This window comes from Brachyhypopomus gauderio, chromosome 20 (assembly GCF_052324685.1).
Source record: "Brachyhypopomus gauderio isolate BG-103 chromosome 20, BGAUD_0.2, whole genome shotgun sequence".
Classification (NCBI taxonomy): Eukaryota; Metazoa; Chordata; class Actinopteri; order Gymnotiformes; family Hypopomidae; genus Brachyhypopomus; species Brachyhypopomus gauderio.
This window is the reverse complement of record NC_135230.1, coordinates 5388360-5404952: the sequence shown is the minus strand read 5'-3', so window position 1 is coordinate 5404952 and position 16593 is coordinate 5388360. Positions and strand designations below refer to the sequence as shown.

General features: G+C 41.7%; 1 protein-coding gene across 3 annotated transcripts in view; it reads right to left on the bottom strand.

Moving 5' to 3' along the window:
- LOC143484636 (uncharacterized) overlaps positions 1-16593 on the bottom strand; it is a 328223-nt gene that overhangs the window by 152136 nt on the left and 159494 nt on the right. The window contains exons 1-2 of one of the 3 annotated variants that reach the window (XM_076983471.1): positions 15530-15633; positions 15287-15400 (exon numbers count right to left, since the gene is read on the bottom strand). The exons of 1 other annotated variant lie outside the window; for it this stretch is intronic. In XM_076983471.1, the coding sequence (XP_076839586.1) occupies positions 15287-15302 (16 nt within the window). In that variant the 5' untranslated portion in view covers positions 15303-15400; positions 15530-15633. Of the gene's footprint in view, positions 1-15286; positions 15634-16593 lie in introns of those variants that run through there. One more of the 3 variants, XM_076983470.1, reaches the window with a different exon arrangement.

Genomic DNA, 16593 nt, shown 5'->3' with positions numbered 1-16593 from the left:
GGCCCAGTATAGCTATAGTCAAGGAAGTGGCTATACCGTGGCTACACAATTAACCAATTTATTCAATATCCAAAAAAATATAAAACAATAACATAACCACACTAGATTAAAGTAACAATAATACCTAATGGAAACAGAGATACCAACCGGTGCAGGCTGCCTCACGGAGAAAAACCCAGAAGAGGATGAAAGAAAGAGAGCAAGACCCCAGAGGAAGTCAAGAGAGCAAAAGCCCCTGCACCCACAAACTTCTCTTTTTATATCCCCCCAGCATCTCAAAGGGACAGCAGTCACAAAAACCAGGTTAACCAATGGAAATCAGGTTGCTGGTAAAGACAACAGAGTACATTTGCATACAGAGTGCATTCCACACAGGACTGCCACCTTTGGGGTGAAGTCTACAAACCTTCTCAGTCAGTGATGGAACTCTTACCCTGTTAGCATCACCTTTCCCAGTACACAACAAGCTGCAACATGAGACTAAACATGCCACACAAACACACTGATATAACTAAAATACAAATGGTCAGTTTTATCCCATTGCTATGGGAACATCTTGAGGTGAACCACCATTTGTTGCCCCCCATGGTTTTATGGAGGAACACCAGATCCTGCATCCCCCACAGGAACACATCTGATCACTCCTACAACCCCAACTCTGCCCAAGAGAAATAATAATAATATTACTTCAAAATAATACTTCAGATAAAGGCCAACTTGCACATACAGCCAGAGTTGCAGACCTCTCTGGCAGCATCTGGATTAAATGTACACGTGTCTACAATCAGCTGACATGGGAACAAGAGTTGCAAGTAACAAGTAAGTCCCAAGTCAATACAATCAAGTCTCGAGTCAAGTCTCAAGTCTTAAACTTCAAGTCCTAGTCAAGTCACCAGACATAATTTCAATATTTAACACAATTGATGCAATTGATTAGTAGTATATTAAGGTAGTCAGACTAACTACCCCTTACCCCCCCGAGTCCACACGTCTGATAATCAGGTAAAAAATCAATAGACATGGCATTAATGAGAGTTGCTAGAAGGAAACCTCTGATCTCAAGACAAAAAAAGTTGCCTGTTAATTCTGGGAGCACTGGGACAAAACAAAAGATTTCTGGAAGTCTATTCTCTGCAAAAATGAGCCCAAAACTGAATTATTTGGCCACAAACCTAGGTGCCATATTTGAAGAAAAGTTAATACTGTATATAAAGAGAAGAACTGTAACAGAGATGACTCGCAGCAGAGGGTGTAGAGGGTGAACACAGTTTCTGCGAGAGCTGGGTTTTGTTTGGTGCACAAGGGGTTAACATCTGAGGCAGAGAGACACAGACAATGGCACTTTAACAAACACTTACGCAAGTGGCGGGGCATAAATACAACCGAATACACAGATAACAAACCAACTACTAGGAAACACTTTGCGAATGCCAGAAACACATTGACTAAACTACAGACCAAATAACTGGGACACATAAGGGTATAACACAGGGGTGTCAAACTCAAAAACACAGTGGGCCAAAATTTAAAACCTGAACAAAGTCGCGGGCCAACATTGAACAAATGAACCTTTTAATACGGACCAAAACAAATTTTGCTTCAACATTGAATATGGAACAAGCAACGCTTATTACCGTACATTATATATACAAATTTCAATAAAAAAAAACACATCAATGGCATTCATTTATTAAATAAAATTTTTCTTTTCTATTTGCAGCCTTCTGAATTAAATATCAAAATAAAAATTTTCCACTGGCTAATATTTAAAAAAATAAAATAAATCAATCAACGATTCAAGCCAATGCCTTGGAATAGCAAGAAAAAGTGCATTAAAAAATGTTAATTATTGCTCAGTTGCTACACGCTGATCTACTCTGATGTGCCCAAGCCAGATGCCTGGCATCTCTTCTTGGATGCTATTTCATCAATGTCTGGGCTCAAGCTCTGAGTTGAAGAAATCCTCAGTATCGAGCAAAGGTGTTCATCAGTCAGACGTCTCCTGAGAGATGTTTTGGTCATCTTCATAGAGGAGAAAAGTTGCTCACATAGATAAGTGCTGCCGAACATAGAGAGCATCTGAGCAACTTGGGTGCGGAGCTGAGGCATTGTGTCAGGGATGAACTGTGGAAACTGTGCGGCGCCTACAGCATCATACTTTGCTTTCAGCGTGTCCTTGCACTGGAGTTCAATCAGCTCCATTTGCATGTTGGTTGCTGCATTTTCGACATCAACTGCGAAGGGATTACTAAGCAGTTCAAACCTCCATTTCTGGACGTCAAAGTCGGCAAATCGCCGGCTAAAGTCAGCGCTGAGTACGCTGAGTTTTTCAACAAACTGCGCATGTTTTCTGCCTTTCTTTTCACCATTTTTGGGAAGGGGTAGCACCATTGACAGTCAATGGGTAGCACAGTGACAGTTGTAGTGTGAAGTTACTATGCCTACTGTCCTACTGATTGACGCGCCAAGACAACAGCAGGGCATTATGGGATTTGTAGTATTAGCGGTGAATGCGCTGTACAGTATAATACCAGGGGCCAGCTCTAGTAGTCATTTGGTATTGTCTCGCGGGCCAAATATAATTACAACGTGGGCCAAATTTGGCCCGCGGGCCAGAGTTTGACACCCCTGGTATAACATAACCAGGGCAGGGTAGGGAAATACATGATAAGAACTAAAATACAACAGAAACATTAAGGGAGTGAGTGCAGGAAGCCAAGCAGACGTGCAAAAATAACACTAGTAAAACTAGAGAGAGTTACGGGGCAAAACAACCAAAACCTGAAGCGAAAGAACACAGAGACTATTAGTAACACGAGGAGTCACGAGCACTGTGGACGGTAAAGGCAAATTAATGGGAGAACCGAGGAAGAGAAAGACGTTGGGGTAACTAGGCAAAGAGAAAAATTAAAAACATGGACAAGGAATAGGAAAAAATGAGAGGGCTAAGTACTACGGCTAATGAGGAAATACATGAGACACAGTAGAAATCAATGAAAGAGGGTGTTACTGTAGCTACTATAAAGATTACATGTTTACATGTGATTTCCAAGTCAATGTATTTTTGAGTAATCTACTGTATTCTTATTTGATTCTATTTTTGTTAACTATTTTGTCTCTTATTTTGTCACTTCCGCCGAGACGCTGTTTACGTTCGAAAAGCATAAAAATGAGTTTTTTGCTTTTTGCTAGCTGGCGCCGTCAGGTGCAGGGCGTGTAAAGAGATGCTCATATTAAGTTAAAGATCAGCCATAAACTATCTTTGTAAGAAGGTAAATTAATGTTTATTGGTACATACGAAATTAAGACTCCAAGACGATTTCCTTCCCTAGCATGCAGCCAACAAGGTATTTTGTGAAGTTTGTACGTTATTTTCCTTTTACATTATTTGCTATCATGTATGCTACCTAGCTAACGTGGTGTTTTTATGTCTAATACTGTGTATTAGTTTTCACGGTTTGATGTGGAGAAGACTTCAGTAAAACCCGTTAAAGAAAACCACTTGTGTCTGCTTGTGCATCGGGAGGGAGTCACAGTGAAAACTTGAACTGTCTATCGACACAAGTGGTCGATAGAGAAGACGACGAGCCAGCTAATCTCAACGCGGTCGCGCCGGCGCAGCGAGTGTTCATCCGGACAAGCAGATGAGTGAAAATCACGCACGTCAATGTACCGCACGAGCAACAGCTTCAAATCAAAGCCATTAAGTACTTGGACACTGATAAGAGTGAGCTAAGAAGAGGGCTTTATGAAAGTTGCTTAAGGGATTACTGTGAATGCTTAACACTGCTATGTGGGCGATGAATGCAACTTACTTGCTAAGTTAAGGTGAACTAAGTCTTGCCATTAAAGCTGCTATAAGCTTAGTTTAAAGATTTAAGCTGAAGGGTGAAATTTCCCACTATATTTAAAGTTCCAATTTAAAGTGTGTGTTTTGATAACAACTGAAGGTTATTTACTATTTGCAATTTTGGTTAATAATATGTATATCAAAGGTACAGAGGTTTATTTACATTTTTAAGGTGAATTTTGAGTTTTAAAATATTGATAATTATAGTTCATGATAATTTCTGTTTAAACAGATATACACATTTCAGAAACACACATTTAAATGATATTTGAAGTGATACTTCTTTCTTGCTAGTTTTAGTTATTAGCTTATGACATTATTTTTGAGTAAACAAACTCACCTATAAGGCATTCACAGTCATAAGAGATGCTTGCACATTAAGGGACCTAGTAATTCATGCAGAGATTTATTTACACACCAGATTTATTTACAATTCACACTCAGACATTCCATTAAAAGGCAATTCATTGATAATGGCAGAGTTAAGTAAGACCACACCCAGGGTAAGGGACAATGTTAGGGACAGTGAAAATAAAGACCCTTCAGAAGATCAAATGGAAGATGCTGTTGATGTGCCACAAGAAGAAGAGCGGCAAAACGAAGTGCCACATCCAAGACGTGGTGAACGAATCCGCACACTAACAGAGAAGGCCAAAGAAATGCAAGATAATAAAATCAAGGCACTCCAGCAACGATTCAACTACATCTATCAAAAATGGCGAATACAAGCAAAATTAGCCAAGAAGCAATTGTCACAGTCCTCAGAGCCCTTATCTGAAAATGTCCTGAATGATATCATGGGTGATGTTAGAGTCCTCTGTGCTGACCTCCAGCACGTTTATGAAGCGCTACGTGGAATCATAGCTCCAGACCAAGACACACGCCGCACAGTTGACCGGTGTGTAGAGATTTCAAGTTTCATTGTATCCAGAGCATCGTGCCATCTGAGTGGAAACGTTTTAGAGGGAGAACAACAAGAATGGCCAGATGCCAGCTCTCTTTGGAACTCAAGCAAGAGTGAATTATGTTCTGTCTCCTCTATCCCTAAAGATGCCTCAGAATACTCAAGAAAGTCTTCTGTGAAACGCCAAGAAGCTGCTGCTGATGCTGCTGCAAGCCAAGCAGTCCTGGAATTGTTAAAAGAACAAGAAAGAGAACAACTGGAAATACAGCATCTAGAAGCAGAAGCTAAAAGGAAGCTTGCTGCTCAAGAGGCAGCTGCCATGAAATGTCTGCTAGAACAAGAAGCTGAGGAGATGAGGAGGAGAATAAAGAGAGAAGAAGAGAAAGCTGAAATGAAAGCTAAACTTGAGGAAGAGCACAACGCTCTACAAAGGACTTTGGAGGACAAACGGAGAAGAATACAGCATTTGGAGATAGTGAAGGAACTAACTTCTGCGTGGGCAAGAATGCAAGTGTATGATCAGGAATCGGATGGAAATAAAGGACATCCCAATAAAAGGGACACCCTAACTCATGAGTTGGGCCCCACAAGGCAATTAACCCCGCCAATGTTTCCTGCCCCTCAAGCTGTGATAACCTCCACAAATCAAAACACACCTGAGATAGTCAAAGTCTTAGCAGATGCTTTAAGTGCTAACAGAATCCCAGTTCCTGAACCATCAGTATTCAGTGGGGATCCACTGAAGTACAGTGATTGGAAGCTCTCCTTCGAAACACTTATTGATCAAAAAAATATTCAAGACAAAGAGAAGATATACTACCTCCGTAGATATGTAGGGGGTCAAGCTAAGAACGCACTTGAAGGATACTTTCTGCTTGGAACTAAATCTGCTTATGCTTCAGCATGGGAGATCTTGGAGGAAAGATACGGAAATCCGTTCACAGTTGCAAAGGCATACAGAGACAAACTCCAAACGTGGCCAAAGATTGGTGCTAAAGACTGCTTCGACCTCAGAGAGTTTGTCGACTTTCTCCGCAGTTGTGAGGCTGCCATGGTCCACATTAAGGCATTGGAGATCTTAGATGACTGCAATGAAAACAGAAAAATTCTGTCAAAGTTACCAGATTGGCTTATTGCGAGATGGAGTAGGAAAGTCATTGAAATTGAAGAAAAAAGTAACAAGTTCCCTTCCTTTAGTCAGTTTGTTGAATTCCTCACCAGAGAAGCGAAAATCGCCTGTAACCCAGTGACATCCTTGCAATCACTAAAGCAAGGTGAAACTGAGAAACTAAAGCCACAAAGACATCAAAATGTCAAAGCAAAGACACTAACAACAAGTTCTAATGAAGAAACTGTGAAGACATGCATTTTCTGCAAGATGACTGGGCATATTTTGCACAAATGCAGAAAGTTCCTAGAGAAGACAATCGCGGACAGAATAAGGTTTGTCCAAACTGAAAGGCTGTGCTTTGGATGCCTCAAGTCAGGTCATGTCTCGAAGAGCTGCAACAGTAGGAGTGTTTGTGACACCTGCAACAAAAAGCACCCTACTTGTTTGCATGAAGACAGAGACAAGGAACAACAAAGACGACCACAAGTTAAACGTAATTCAAGTCATGAAAGGTCAAGTTCAAGTCAAGAAAAGAATAAAGAAAAGCATCAAGAAACGCAACTTAAAGATACGGCCACAGTTGCTATTTCAAACAGAGTAATACTTGAAGAAGCTAATACACAGACGTCTGCTGTACTTCCTGTTTGGCTGTCTTCAGTCAAGCAGCCAGCACAGGAGGTACTGGTATATGCTCTGTTGGACACTCAAAGCGACACAACCTTTGTCCTGAGAGAAGTAGCTGATGCTTTAGAAGCTGACAAAGAACAAGTCAAGTTGAAGCTCTCTACTATGACCTCAACCACAGTAGTGAGCTCCCAACGAATGAAAGACCTACAAGTCCGTGGTTTTTACTCCAGCAAGAAGATCTCCTTGCCACCAGCCTACACACGTGACTTTATTCCAGTCAACCAAACTCACATCCCAACTGGTGAAACTGCCAAAGCTTGGCCTCACCTAGAACACCTCCAAGAAGATGTGGCACCTTTACAAGATTGTGAAGTAGGTCTGCTCATCGGCTACAATTGCTCGCAAGCCTTACTTCCACGAGAAGTTGTCTCCGGCAAAGAAAATGAGCCTTATGCACAGCGCACAGATCTGGGGTGGAGTATAGTTGGCTGTAGAAACCCCCTTGTAGAATATGGAGATGCAATTGGGATCAGTCATCGCGTAGTGGTGAAGCAAGTGACTCCATACATCGAGCCTTGCAGCAACCTAAAAACAGAAGTGCACTATGTGAACAGATCCAAAATCAAAGAAATGACTCCTTCAGACATCTTAACCCTGATGAGATCTGGGCGTGGTCTACCTTCTTGGGGTCCAGCTGGGCGTGGGGGACCCATTGCATTTTTTGTTAAAATAATCAGCAGATTTAGCCCAATTGCAAGTAAAATAAACAATACATATGTTAAATTAGTTTGCTCTCATTTATTTATTAGTTACTTTTTTATTAAAATGTAACACAATAAGGAAATGAATCATAAATCATGCTGGCTGACAGGCTGGTCCTATGGCTAGCTGCTGACGGGCTGGTGCTAACGGAGCTGGCTGCTGCTCATCCTCCTTTTCATTATCACTATCAGACTCTGATATTTCAGAAATGTGATCCTGAAATTTCTTCTTCTGAATCACCATCAAAATCCTCTGTCTCTTCCAATATCAGCTGTAAGGCAGTCTGAACTGAGAATCGCTTTGCCATCTTTTATAGCATTTTTAGCATTTTTAGCATTTATAGCATCATGTCCCCATGATTGGATGAAACACACACTCACACACACATAGACACACACACACACACACACACACACACACACACACACACACACACACAGGTCCAGAGAGGAGGGAGGGATAATGAGGGCTGAGAGAAAAGATGCTTCTTTCAGATCTCACCCCTTTGTCTCTATAGAGATTCTTCGTCTGCTGTCTGACAATATGCAATCAACCCCTGATGTGACAACCATCAAAAGTGTTGATGGTTGCTCACCTTTGCATGCCAAACTCCTCTGTCCTTTGTTTGTATATCCTTTAAAGTCATACAGACGACTATCAACTACCCAACCCAATGTTGATTGCCCACTTTGACTAGCCCAGGGCCCAGTGGACCCTGGACCCTGTATGTAATACAAATGTGAAGGGGGGGGTACGGGGGGGTGGTCATTGAAAATATTTTCTGATTTATGTTGCTCACAGAAAATGAGCCAAGGACCAATGAATCTCAGTTTGAAAAAAAAAAAATTGTAGAATTTTTTTAAGCTGATTTTTTAAAAATGGGTCCCACAGACCCTTGGACCATATAAGGGTTAAAGGTTCTTGAATCAGACTTCTCAGAAAGAGCGGGAGAAGAGGATTCTGTGTCTCAAGACGATCTCAAGTTTCTGTCAAAGATGAAAGAAAACATCAAGCAAAAGGATGATGGTCATTATGAAATGCCATTACCGTTCAAAGGGGAAAGACCAAAACTACCAAACAATTACTTGTGTGCAATACACCGTCTAAATCAGGGGTAATCAATTAAATCTTTCCGCGGTCCATTTTTGGCAGATAGCTCAGACCTTAGGTCCGGGTCCGCGGTGGCGAACGAAAGTTGTTGAGCGGGGGGGGTTGAAGGTAACACTCAAATGGGTGGTGAACGTAACACTCGTCTGAAAATAAATTCTCCGTTTTAAAATATAGTCTCCCGTTAAAATTTTTTTGGCATTTGGGTCCGTATCCAGTTAATCAGGAATGTGATTGGGTCCGGACAGGACGGCGTTCGGGTCCGGATCCGGACCGCGGTCCGCCATTTGGTGATACCTGGTCTAAATTGTCTTGGAAGGAGACTAAGCAAGAACGAAACATATTTCAAAGACTACGTAAACTTTATGGACGACATAATCTCACGTGGTGATACAGAGAAAGTACCCAAGCAAGAGATCGATAACAGCCCTGTATGGTATATCCCACACCATGGTGTTTACCATCCGCAGAAAGCAGGGAAAATACGAGTAGTATTCGATTGTTCTGCTAAGTTTCAAGAAACCTCTCTCAATAACCATCTGCTTACTGGGTCCGATCTGACAAACACGTTGGTGGGAGTCCTGTGTAGATTCCGAAAAGGCTTTATCGCTGTAACTTGTGACATTGAAAGAATGTTTCACCAGTTTCACGTTAAAAAAAGAAGACCAGGATTACTTACGATTCCTATGGTGGGAGTACGGCAATCTGGAAACGACACCCTCAACCTACAGAATGAAAGTCCATCTGTTTGGAGCGGCTTCGTCTCCTGGCTGCACCAACTTCGGCCTGAAACATCTGGCAGCAAAGGGGCAAGGTCAATACAGCAAAGACACCATACGTTTCATTCAGAGGAATTTCTATGTAGATGATGGTCTGGCAAGTGTTAACACTGAGAAGGAGGCCATTCAGCTAGTCAAGGAAACAAGGGAACTTTGTTCCTCCGGAAAGTTAAGGCTCCACAAGTTTGTCTCTAATGATGAGAATGTGATGGCATCCATCCCAGAAGAAGAATGTGCCACTGTCAAGGATCAAGACATGACCTTAAGCTTACCTCATATGGAAAGCGTGCTCGGCGTAGAGTGGTGCATCACCTCCGATTCATTCAAGTTCAGAGTACAAGTGAAAACCAATCCACTCACAAGAAGAGGCGTGCTCTCTACAGTTGCCTCTGTGTACGATCCATTAGGATTCATAGCACCTTTCGTACTTCTTGGAAGGCAAGTTCTCCAACAAATGTGCAGAGAAAAAATTGGCTGGGACAGTGAACTTCCAGAAAGCCTGAGACCTCAATGGGAGTCCTGGATTAGAGACCTTCCCAAGCTGTCTGAAATGGAAATTAAAAGATGCTACTTACCCTCAACTTTCCACAAAATCAAGCAGTATGAGCTTCACCATTTTTCTGATGCAAGCGTCTCTGGATACGGTGAATGCTCTTACCTGCGAGTTATTAGTGAGTCTGATGAAGTTCATTGCTCTCTCGTGATGGGAAAATCAAGAGTCACACCAACCAAGGTGACAACAATACCAAGATTGGAGCTCACTGCAGCAGTAGTTGCTGTTCGAACAAGTGACATTCTCCGCAACGAATTAGAAATTCAAGATTTGCAAGAATACTTTTGGACTGATTCCACGGTCGTTCTCGGCTACATAAATAATGATGCCAGGAGGTTTCAAGTGTTCGTAGCAAATCGAATCCAAAGAATCAAGACCAGCACGAAGCCTGAACAATGAGCCTACGTCACGTCTGAAAAAAATCCAGCCGATTACGCATCTCGAGGATTACTGCAGAACAACTTAAGACCTCCAGTTGGCTCACTGGACCACAGTTTCTCTGGCAAAGGGAATTGCCTGACAGAGAGTGGAAGGCGGAAGAAGTTAAAGATGATGACCCTGAACTCCGAAAGGCATGTGTCTTCAGCACCAAGGCAAAGGAGGACAGATCATTATTGGACCGCCTTGAGAAGTTCTCTGACTGGTCTAGAGTAGTGCAAGCAGTGGCCAGATTGAGACAACGAGTTAAAGAACAGAAGGGTGGAAAACAAAGAACCAATGAAAGTACGAGTTTAGAAGAAAGGTGTAGGTACCATGCTAAACCAGCAGGTGGCAGTACCACTGGAAACACATGGAACAAGCTTGCTTTGACGGAAGTAAGGGTGTGTCTACAGTTCAGGTGTTTAAATACCCTGAACAGCCATTCATCTCTCTCTCTCTGGTTTGACTGACACCGAGGTTAGACCTATTAAAGAGAGGCTCCGCTCTCTCCGGTTTTCTCTGAGAGCACGCGAACTTTCATACGACTAACAGCAAACAGCTGAAAGTCGTATTACTTAATTAACGAGCCCGAGTTACGGTGTAATCTAACCAGCAACTGATCAACGGTACCGCGACAACAGATTCACCTAACTACTTCAATCAAGCTTGCTAACGCGGCCACACGGACTGAAACAAAGGCGATCAATTCCCTGTTGTTAAACCGTGAACGAGACTCATTCCTGGACGATTCCCCAGCACACCTGGACGACGTCGTTTAATCAACGAGGAGCCTGCTGTGGAAATTCCCTCCTAATTCCAGGAGAATTCAGGGAGGACGACAAAACCCCAAATCCTCAACACGTGAGACTCTTACCGCTGGGCATAGTTCATCAAAGGGCATAGTTATTTGAACTACAGAGTTAACTAAGTTTTTTTGTTAATACATTCTGAATGTTTGTGTTTAACTTTATTTTCATAAACTTCGTTAAGATTTGTACACACAAGTTCTCCACCTGGCATGCAATCTCCATGTTTTATCTTCTGAATATTTGACAACTTGTAGTTCCCATTCTCAGACACACTACATTAATTTTTAGTTAGTAAGCCAGCGCCATTACTCTTTGTTCTGACCACGTTGGAATAAACCAGCTGAGCTCATTAACATAGTCGCGCTGCTCTACTATTTAAAGTCGGCGCCATTTTAGTTGCTTTGTTCTCCATAGGAGAACTGAGATTACAACTCCGCCTCCTCACACGCGCACAAGCGCGCACACTTACTCCTCCCCTTTTTTTTATACATACACACACACACACACACACACACACACTAGATGCTGAGTCTTCACTGTAAATATACTGATCCATGTTGATGCTCTTTGTGTTTTAGAATAGTTGGTTTTAAATAAATGTATCATTTATTTTCACCAAATTGTCTGTGTTGATGTCATTCAAAAGTGGTTGTTGCCAAAACCTCCAAAGAATTCATTGTTAAATCCTTCAGATACCAAACCATTCATTACCTTTAGTTGATAACTAAACTTGTGGTTCTGGTATAATTAGAATATGAGACTGATTCTAAAATTAATGAGACTGATTAATAATTAAGGTAAAACAAATTATATCTACTTTAAAGGATTAGTAGGTGAAACCCCTACAAAGGAAAGAAGCAGAAATTGCTATAGTCAAGTTAGTTCAAGAAGAAGCGTTTCCAAATGAGATAAAGAGTTTGAAAGCAAACAAGTTTATCTCCAAGTCCAAGAACTGTAAGCTGTATAAGTTAAGTCCATTTTTGGATGAAGAAGGGATCCTGAGAGTAGGGGGACGTCTAAGTCAAGCCTCGTTACATCCACATGTGAAGCATCCAGCAATACTGCCAAAGGGTGATCACATATCCAGTTTACTTGTCAAGCACTTTCACAAGCGAGTATACTACCAGGGACGTGGAATGACAGTCAATGAGCTGCGAGCTAACGGATGGTGGATCCTAGGATGCAGCAGTGTAGTATCGTCGCACATTTTCAAATGTGTCAAGTGTCGAAAATACAGAAGACATACCGAAGACCAGAGAATGGGCAACATACCGGAAGACAGAATGGAAACAACTCCTCCGTTCACGTACACCGGCATGGACTGCTTTTGGTCCTATACAAGAAGGGAGAAAGAATATTAAAAGATATGGACTTTTACTCACCTGTTTGTGTTCAAGAGGTATACACATTGAAATGCTTGATGACATGACCTCCGATGCGTTCATCAATGCCCTAAGAGCGTTCATTGCCATAAGAGGAAATGTTCGTCAACTTAGAAGTGACCAAGGATCCAATTTCATTGGTGCAAGGCGAGAGTTTGCAGAACTTATACGAGGAATGGGTGAAGAAAAGGTGAAGGCCTTAGGATGCGAGTTTCTAATGAATCCTCCATCGGCAAGCCACATGGGTGGTGTCTGGGAGAGACACATTAGAACCATAAGGAGTGTTCTCACTGCCATTCTTGACCAGTCAGCGCAAAGGCTTGATAGCTCATCCCTAAGAACTTTCCTTTATGAAGTGATGACCATCATCAATAGCAGACCACTTACTGCTGAACTTCTAAACGACCCATCTGCACCTGAACCATTGACTCCGAATCATATCCTTACAATGAAGTCCACTGTAATCTTGCCTCCACCTGGACAGTTCATCAGAGAGGATCTTTATCTTCAGAAGAGGTGGCGGCGAGTACAGTATTTAGCCAACCAATTTTGGATTCGATGGAAAAGGGAATATCTATTGAGTTTGCAATCCAAACAAAAGTGGCAGAAGGACAGAAGAAACCTGAAGGTGAATGATATTGTGCTGTTACAAGATGACCACGCCCCACGCAATGAATGGAAGCTGGCCCGAATTGTAGAAGTATATCCGGGGTCAGATGATAGGGTGAGAAAGGTCAGGTTGTTGGTTAGTGACACTACACTTGATGGCAAGGGTAAAACCACCACGAAAACACTGCTCCTAGAGAGACCTGTACACAAGCTAGTCACTTTACTTGAAACAGATCAAGATGTTTAATGTTTATCTGGACATTTCGTTCTGATTGTCCATACTGTTTTTTGCATTTTATGCCAGGTTTAATCTTTGTTTATGTATACACAATGTTTTTGTGTAATTGTCACTTAAGTAACGTTTAAGGTTCAAAGGTCTCAAATGTACCTGCAACAGTCAGTAAGTGTTAGAAATCCCACAGTGAGTTTGTGAGATTTGGTGGGAGTGTTACTGTAGCTACTATAAAGATTACATGTTTACATGTGATTTCCAAGTCAATGTATTTTTGAGTAATCTTCTGTATTCTTATTTGATTCTATTTTTGTTAACTATTTTGTCTCTTATTTTGTCACTTCCGCCGAGACGCCGTTTACGTTCGAAAAGCGTAAAAATGAGTTTTTTGCTTTTTGCTAGCTGGCGCCGTCAGGTGCAGGGTGTGTAAAGAGATGCTCATATTAAGTTAAAGATCAGCCATAAACTATCTTTGTAAGAAGGTAAATTAATGTTTATTGGTACATACGAAATTAAGAAGACTCCAAGACGATTTCCTTCCCTAGCATGCAGCCAACAAGGTATTTTGTGAAGTTTGTACGTTATTTTCCTTTTACATTATTTGCTATCATGTATGCTACCTAGCTAACGTGGTGTTTTTATGTCTAATACTGTGTATTAGTTTTCACGGTTTGATGTGGAGAAGACTTCAGTAAAACCCGTTAAAGAAAACCACTTGTGTCTGCTTGTGCATCGGGAGGGAGTCACAGAGGGAGGGAACTGAACAGAGGTGTGGAAAACCGAAAATGAAATGCACAAGGAAAAGAAACATGAACGAGATGATTGTACACGAATGGACACGAGAACAGAGGGGAGAGGCATAGACATGAGAATGATTGACAAAAAGGGAGGGGTGATCATTACAAGAACCTCCTCCCAACAGTGAAGCATGGACGTGGAAATGTGAAAGTCTGAGCCTGTTTTTCTTCCTCTGGACCTGGATGATTCCATAATATCCAGGGAATTATCAATTCCCAGGCCTATCAACAAATTCTGGACCAGAATCTCCTGGTATGGAAATGGATTATTATAGAAATTTATTATGCAACAAGACAACAACCCAAAGCATTCCAGCAAAACTACCAAGGAATGGATTAAGAGAAAGAATATTCTCACTCTGGACTGGCCCGGTCAAAGTCCAGACCTCAATCCCATAGAAATGCTGCAGCATACCAGATGTACCTCCAACCTCTCTCAACTGGTGGAGTTCTGCAAGGAGCAGTGGGCAAAAATCCTCAAAAGCAGATGAGACACTCGTTTGTGATTACAGAAGATGTTTAGTTTAAGTTGAAGCTACTAACTAAAATATTTCACGTACTTCTGCACTTGGCAGACTTTCAGTTTTTTTTTAGAGAGAAGTTTCTTTTGTTGAATAAATAATTTAAAAATACTTTTTTCTGCGTGTCCCTTATTTTGAAGGTCTGCTTTACAAACTGAGATTTGGATGTTCAATTCATAAGATTATTTAAATGTGTTTTAGAAAACAGTGACCATGTTTGAGTGGCTCACAAACTTTCAAGCAGCACTGTATATATACAGTATATAAAACCCCCCTCCCCTCATCTCCCTCCCTCTCTCCCACACACACACATACACTATGAACACCTTCAAAACCTGTTTTGAAAGTCCACTAGTGATCTTAATGAACGTCAACATCTCTCTGCCACTGGCTCCCGTCCCAATGTGCTTAGATGCAAAATACAATAATTCTGGTGCCCAAATGACATGATGACAATAGTGGCTGGTCACAGCTCACATTAAGGACTCTGTCCTACCAACACAGGATCTGCACCAGTGCGCCTACAAGCAACTCCACACAGGATGGATAAATATCAGTCAAAATGTGAAGCTCATAGTTTGTGGATTTAAGAATGAGCTGTATTCAGGAAATGTGTTTCTACTTTGTTCTCTCTGTATTGGTACTGTAAAGGATCATTACAATATACATCAAACATAGTTTAAAGTACACTAATACACACAAGATAAGAGGAAGCTGCTCTCTTTTGTGATCTGAACAACAAAGTCTGTTTCATACCTAAAGTCAAATCCACAGTCATGTACAGCAGTGATAATATCCGCCATAAAGCTGAGAGCAGTGTTACCTTTTCCTGAGATCATTCTGAGAGTCTCCAGGTAGAAAAGTTCATCATCCAGGATTACAGCAGCATTTCTTCACACCAACACAACCTCACATCATCTCCATGTCAGTACTGCAGCTTCACACCAACACACACTCACATCATCTCCATGTCAGTACTGCAGCGTCACACCAACACACTCACATCATCTCCATGTCAATACTGCAGCTTCACACAGTCTAATATCTGTTATATTATTATACACACCTGCAACCACACACCTGCACACACACCTGTACACACACACTCTCTGCTCTGCTGGAGTACAGACTGAAATATTCCTTCTGTACTTTCATTTTCTTTGGAAAGAGACAAACCAGTCAGAGCACATTTCAATCAAGTATATCTGCAAGTGTGTACATGTGCATATAAAGGAAAGATGATAATGAAGTTCACTCCACTTCAAGAACAGTAATGAAAGTTTGAAGTCTGGAACTTCTCTGTGTTTCATCAGATAAACAAAAACTGGTTCCTGTTTCCACAGAACAACGAACCACATCCCACATGAAGGAGTGACTGAGGTGATTAACACTGAGAGAGAGAGAGAGAGAGAGAGAGGGAGGGAGGAAGAGAGAGAGAGAGGGAGACATACAGAGAGGGAGGGTGGGGGAGAGATGGGAGGTGGTGACTGAAGTAGAGACAGAGATTAACTGTAGTGTGTGTGTGTGTGTGTGTGTGTGTGTGTGTGTGTGTGTGTGTGTGTGTGTGTGTGTGTGTGTTGGCAGTGAAGTTTCCACATTCTCCATCTCCTGTTTATCATCAGATTGAAAGTTTGGTTTCAGTCTCGTTGACTTTTTACCCACAACCAGTTTAGCTGCTTTGGTCTCCAGGAAGTACAAACACATTCTAGTGAATCAGGACAGATGAGGTCACGCAGAAACAGGAAGTGTGTGAGCTACATTAAGATGTGTAGCTTTGTCCCACTGGTCTTGACTGGTAGAAGGTCTCATGATGGTCAGTTCTACTGTCCCCCTCACTAAGTAGCTCTTACACACACTAACTGTCCACACACACTCTTACACACACTAACAGTCCACACTCTTACACACACTAACTGTCCACACACACTCTTACACACACTAACAGTCCACACTCTTACACACACTAACAGTCCACACACTCTTACACACACTAACAGTCCACACACTCTTACACACACTAACAGTCCACACACTCTTACACACACTAACAGTCCACACACTCTTACACACACTAACAGTACACACACTCTTACACACACTAACAGTACACACACTCTTACACACACTAAC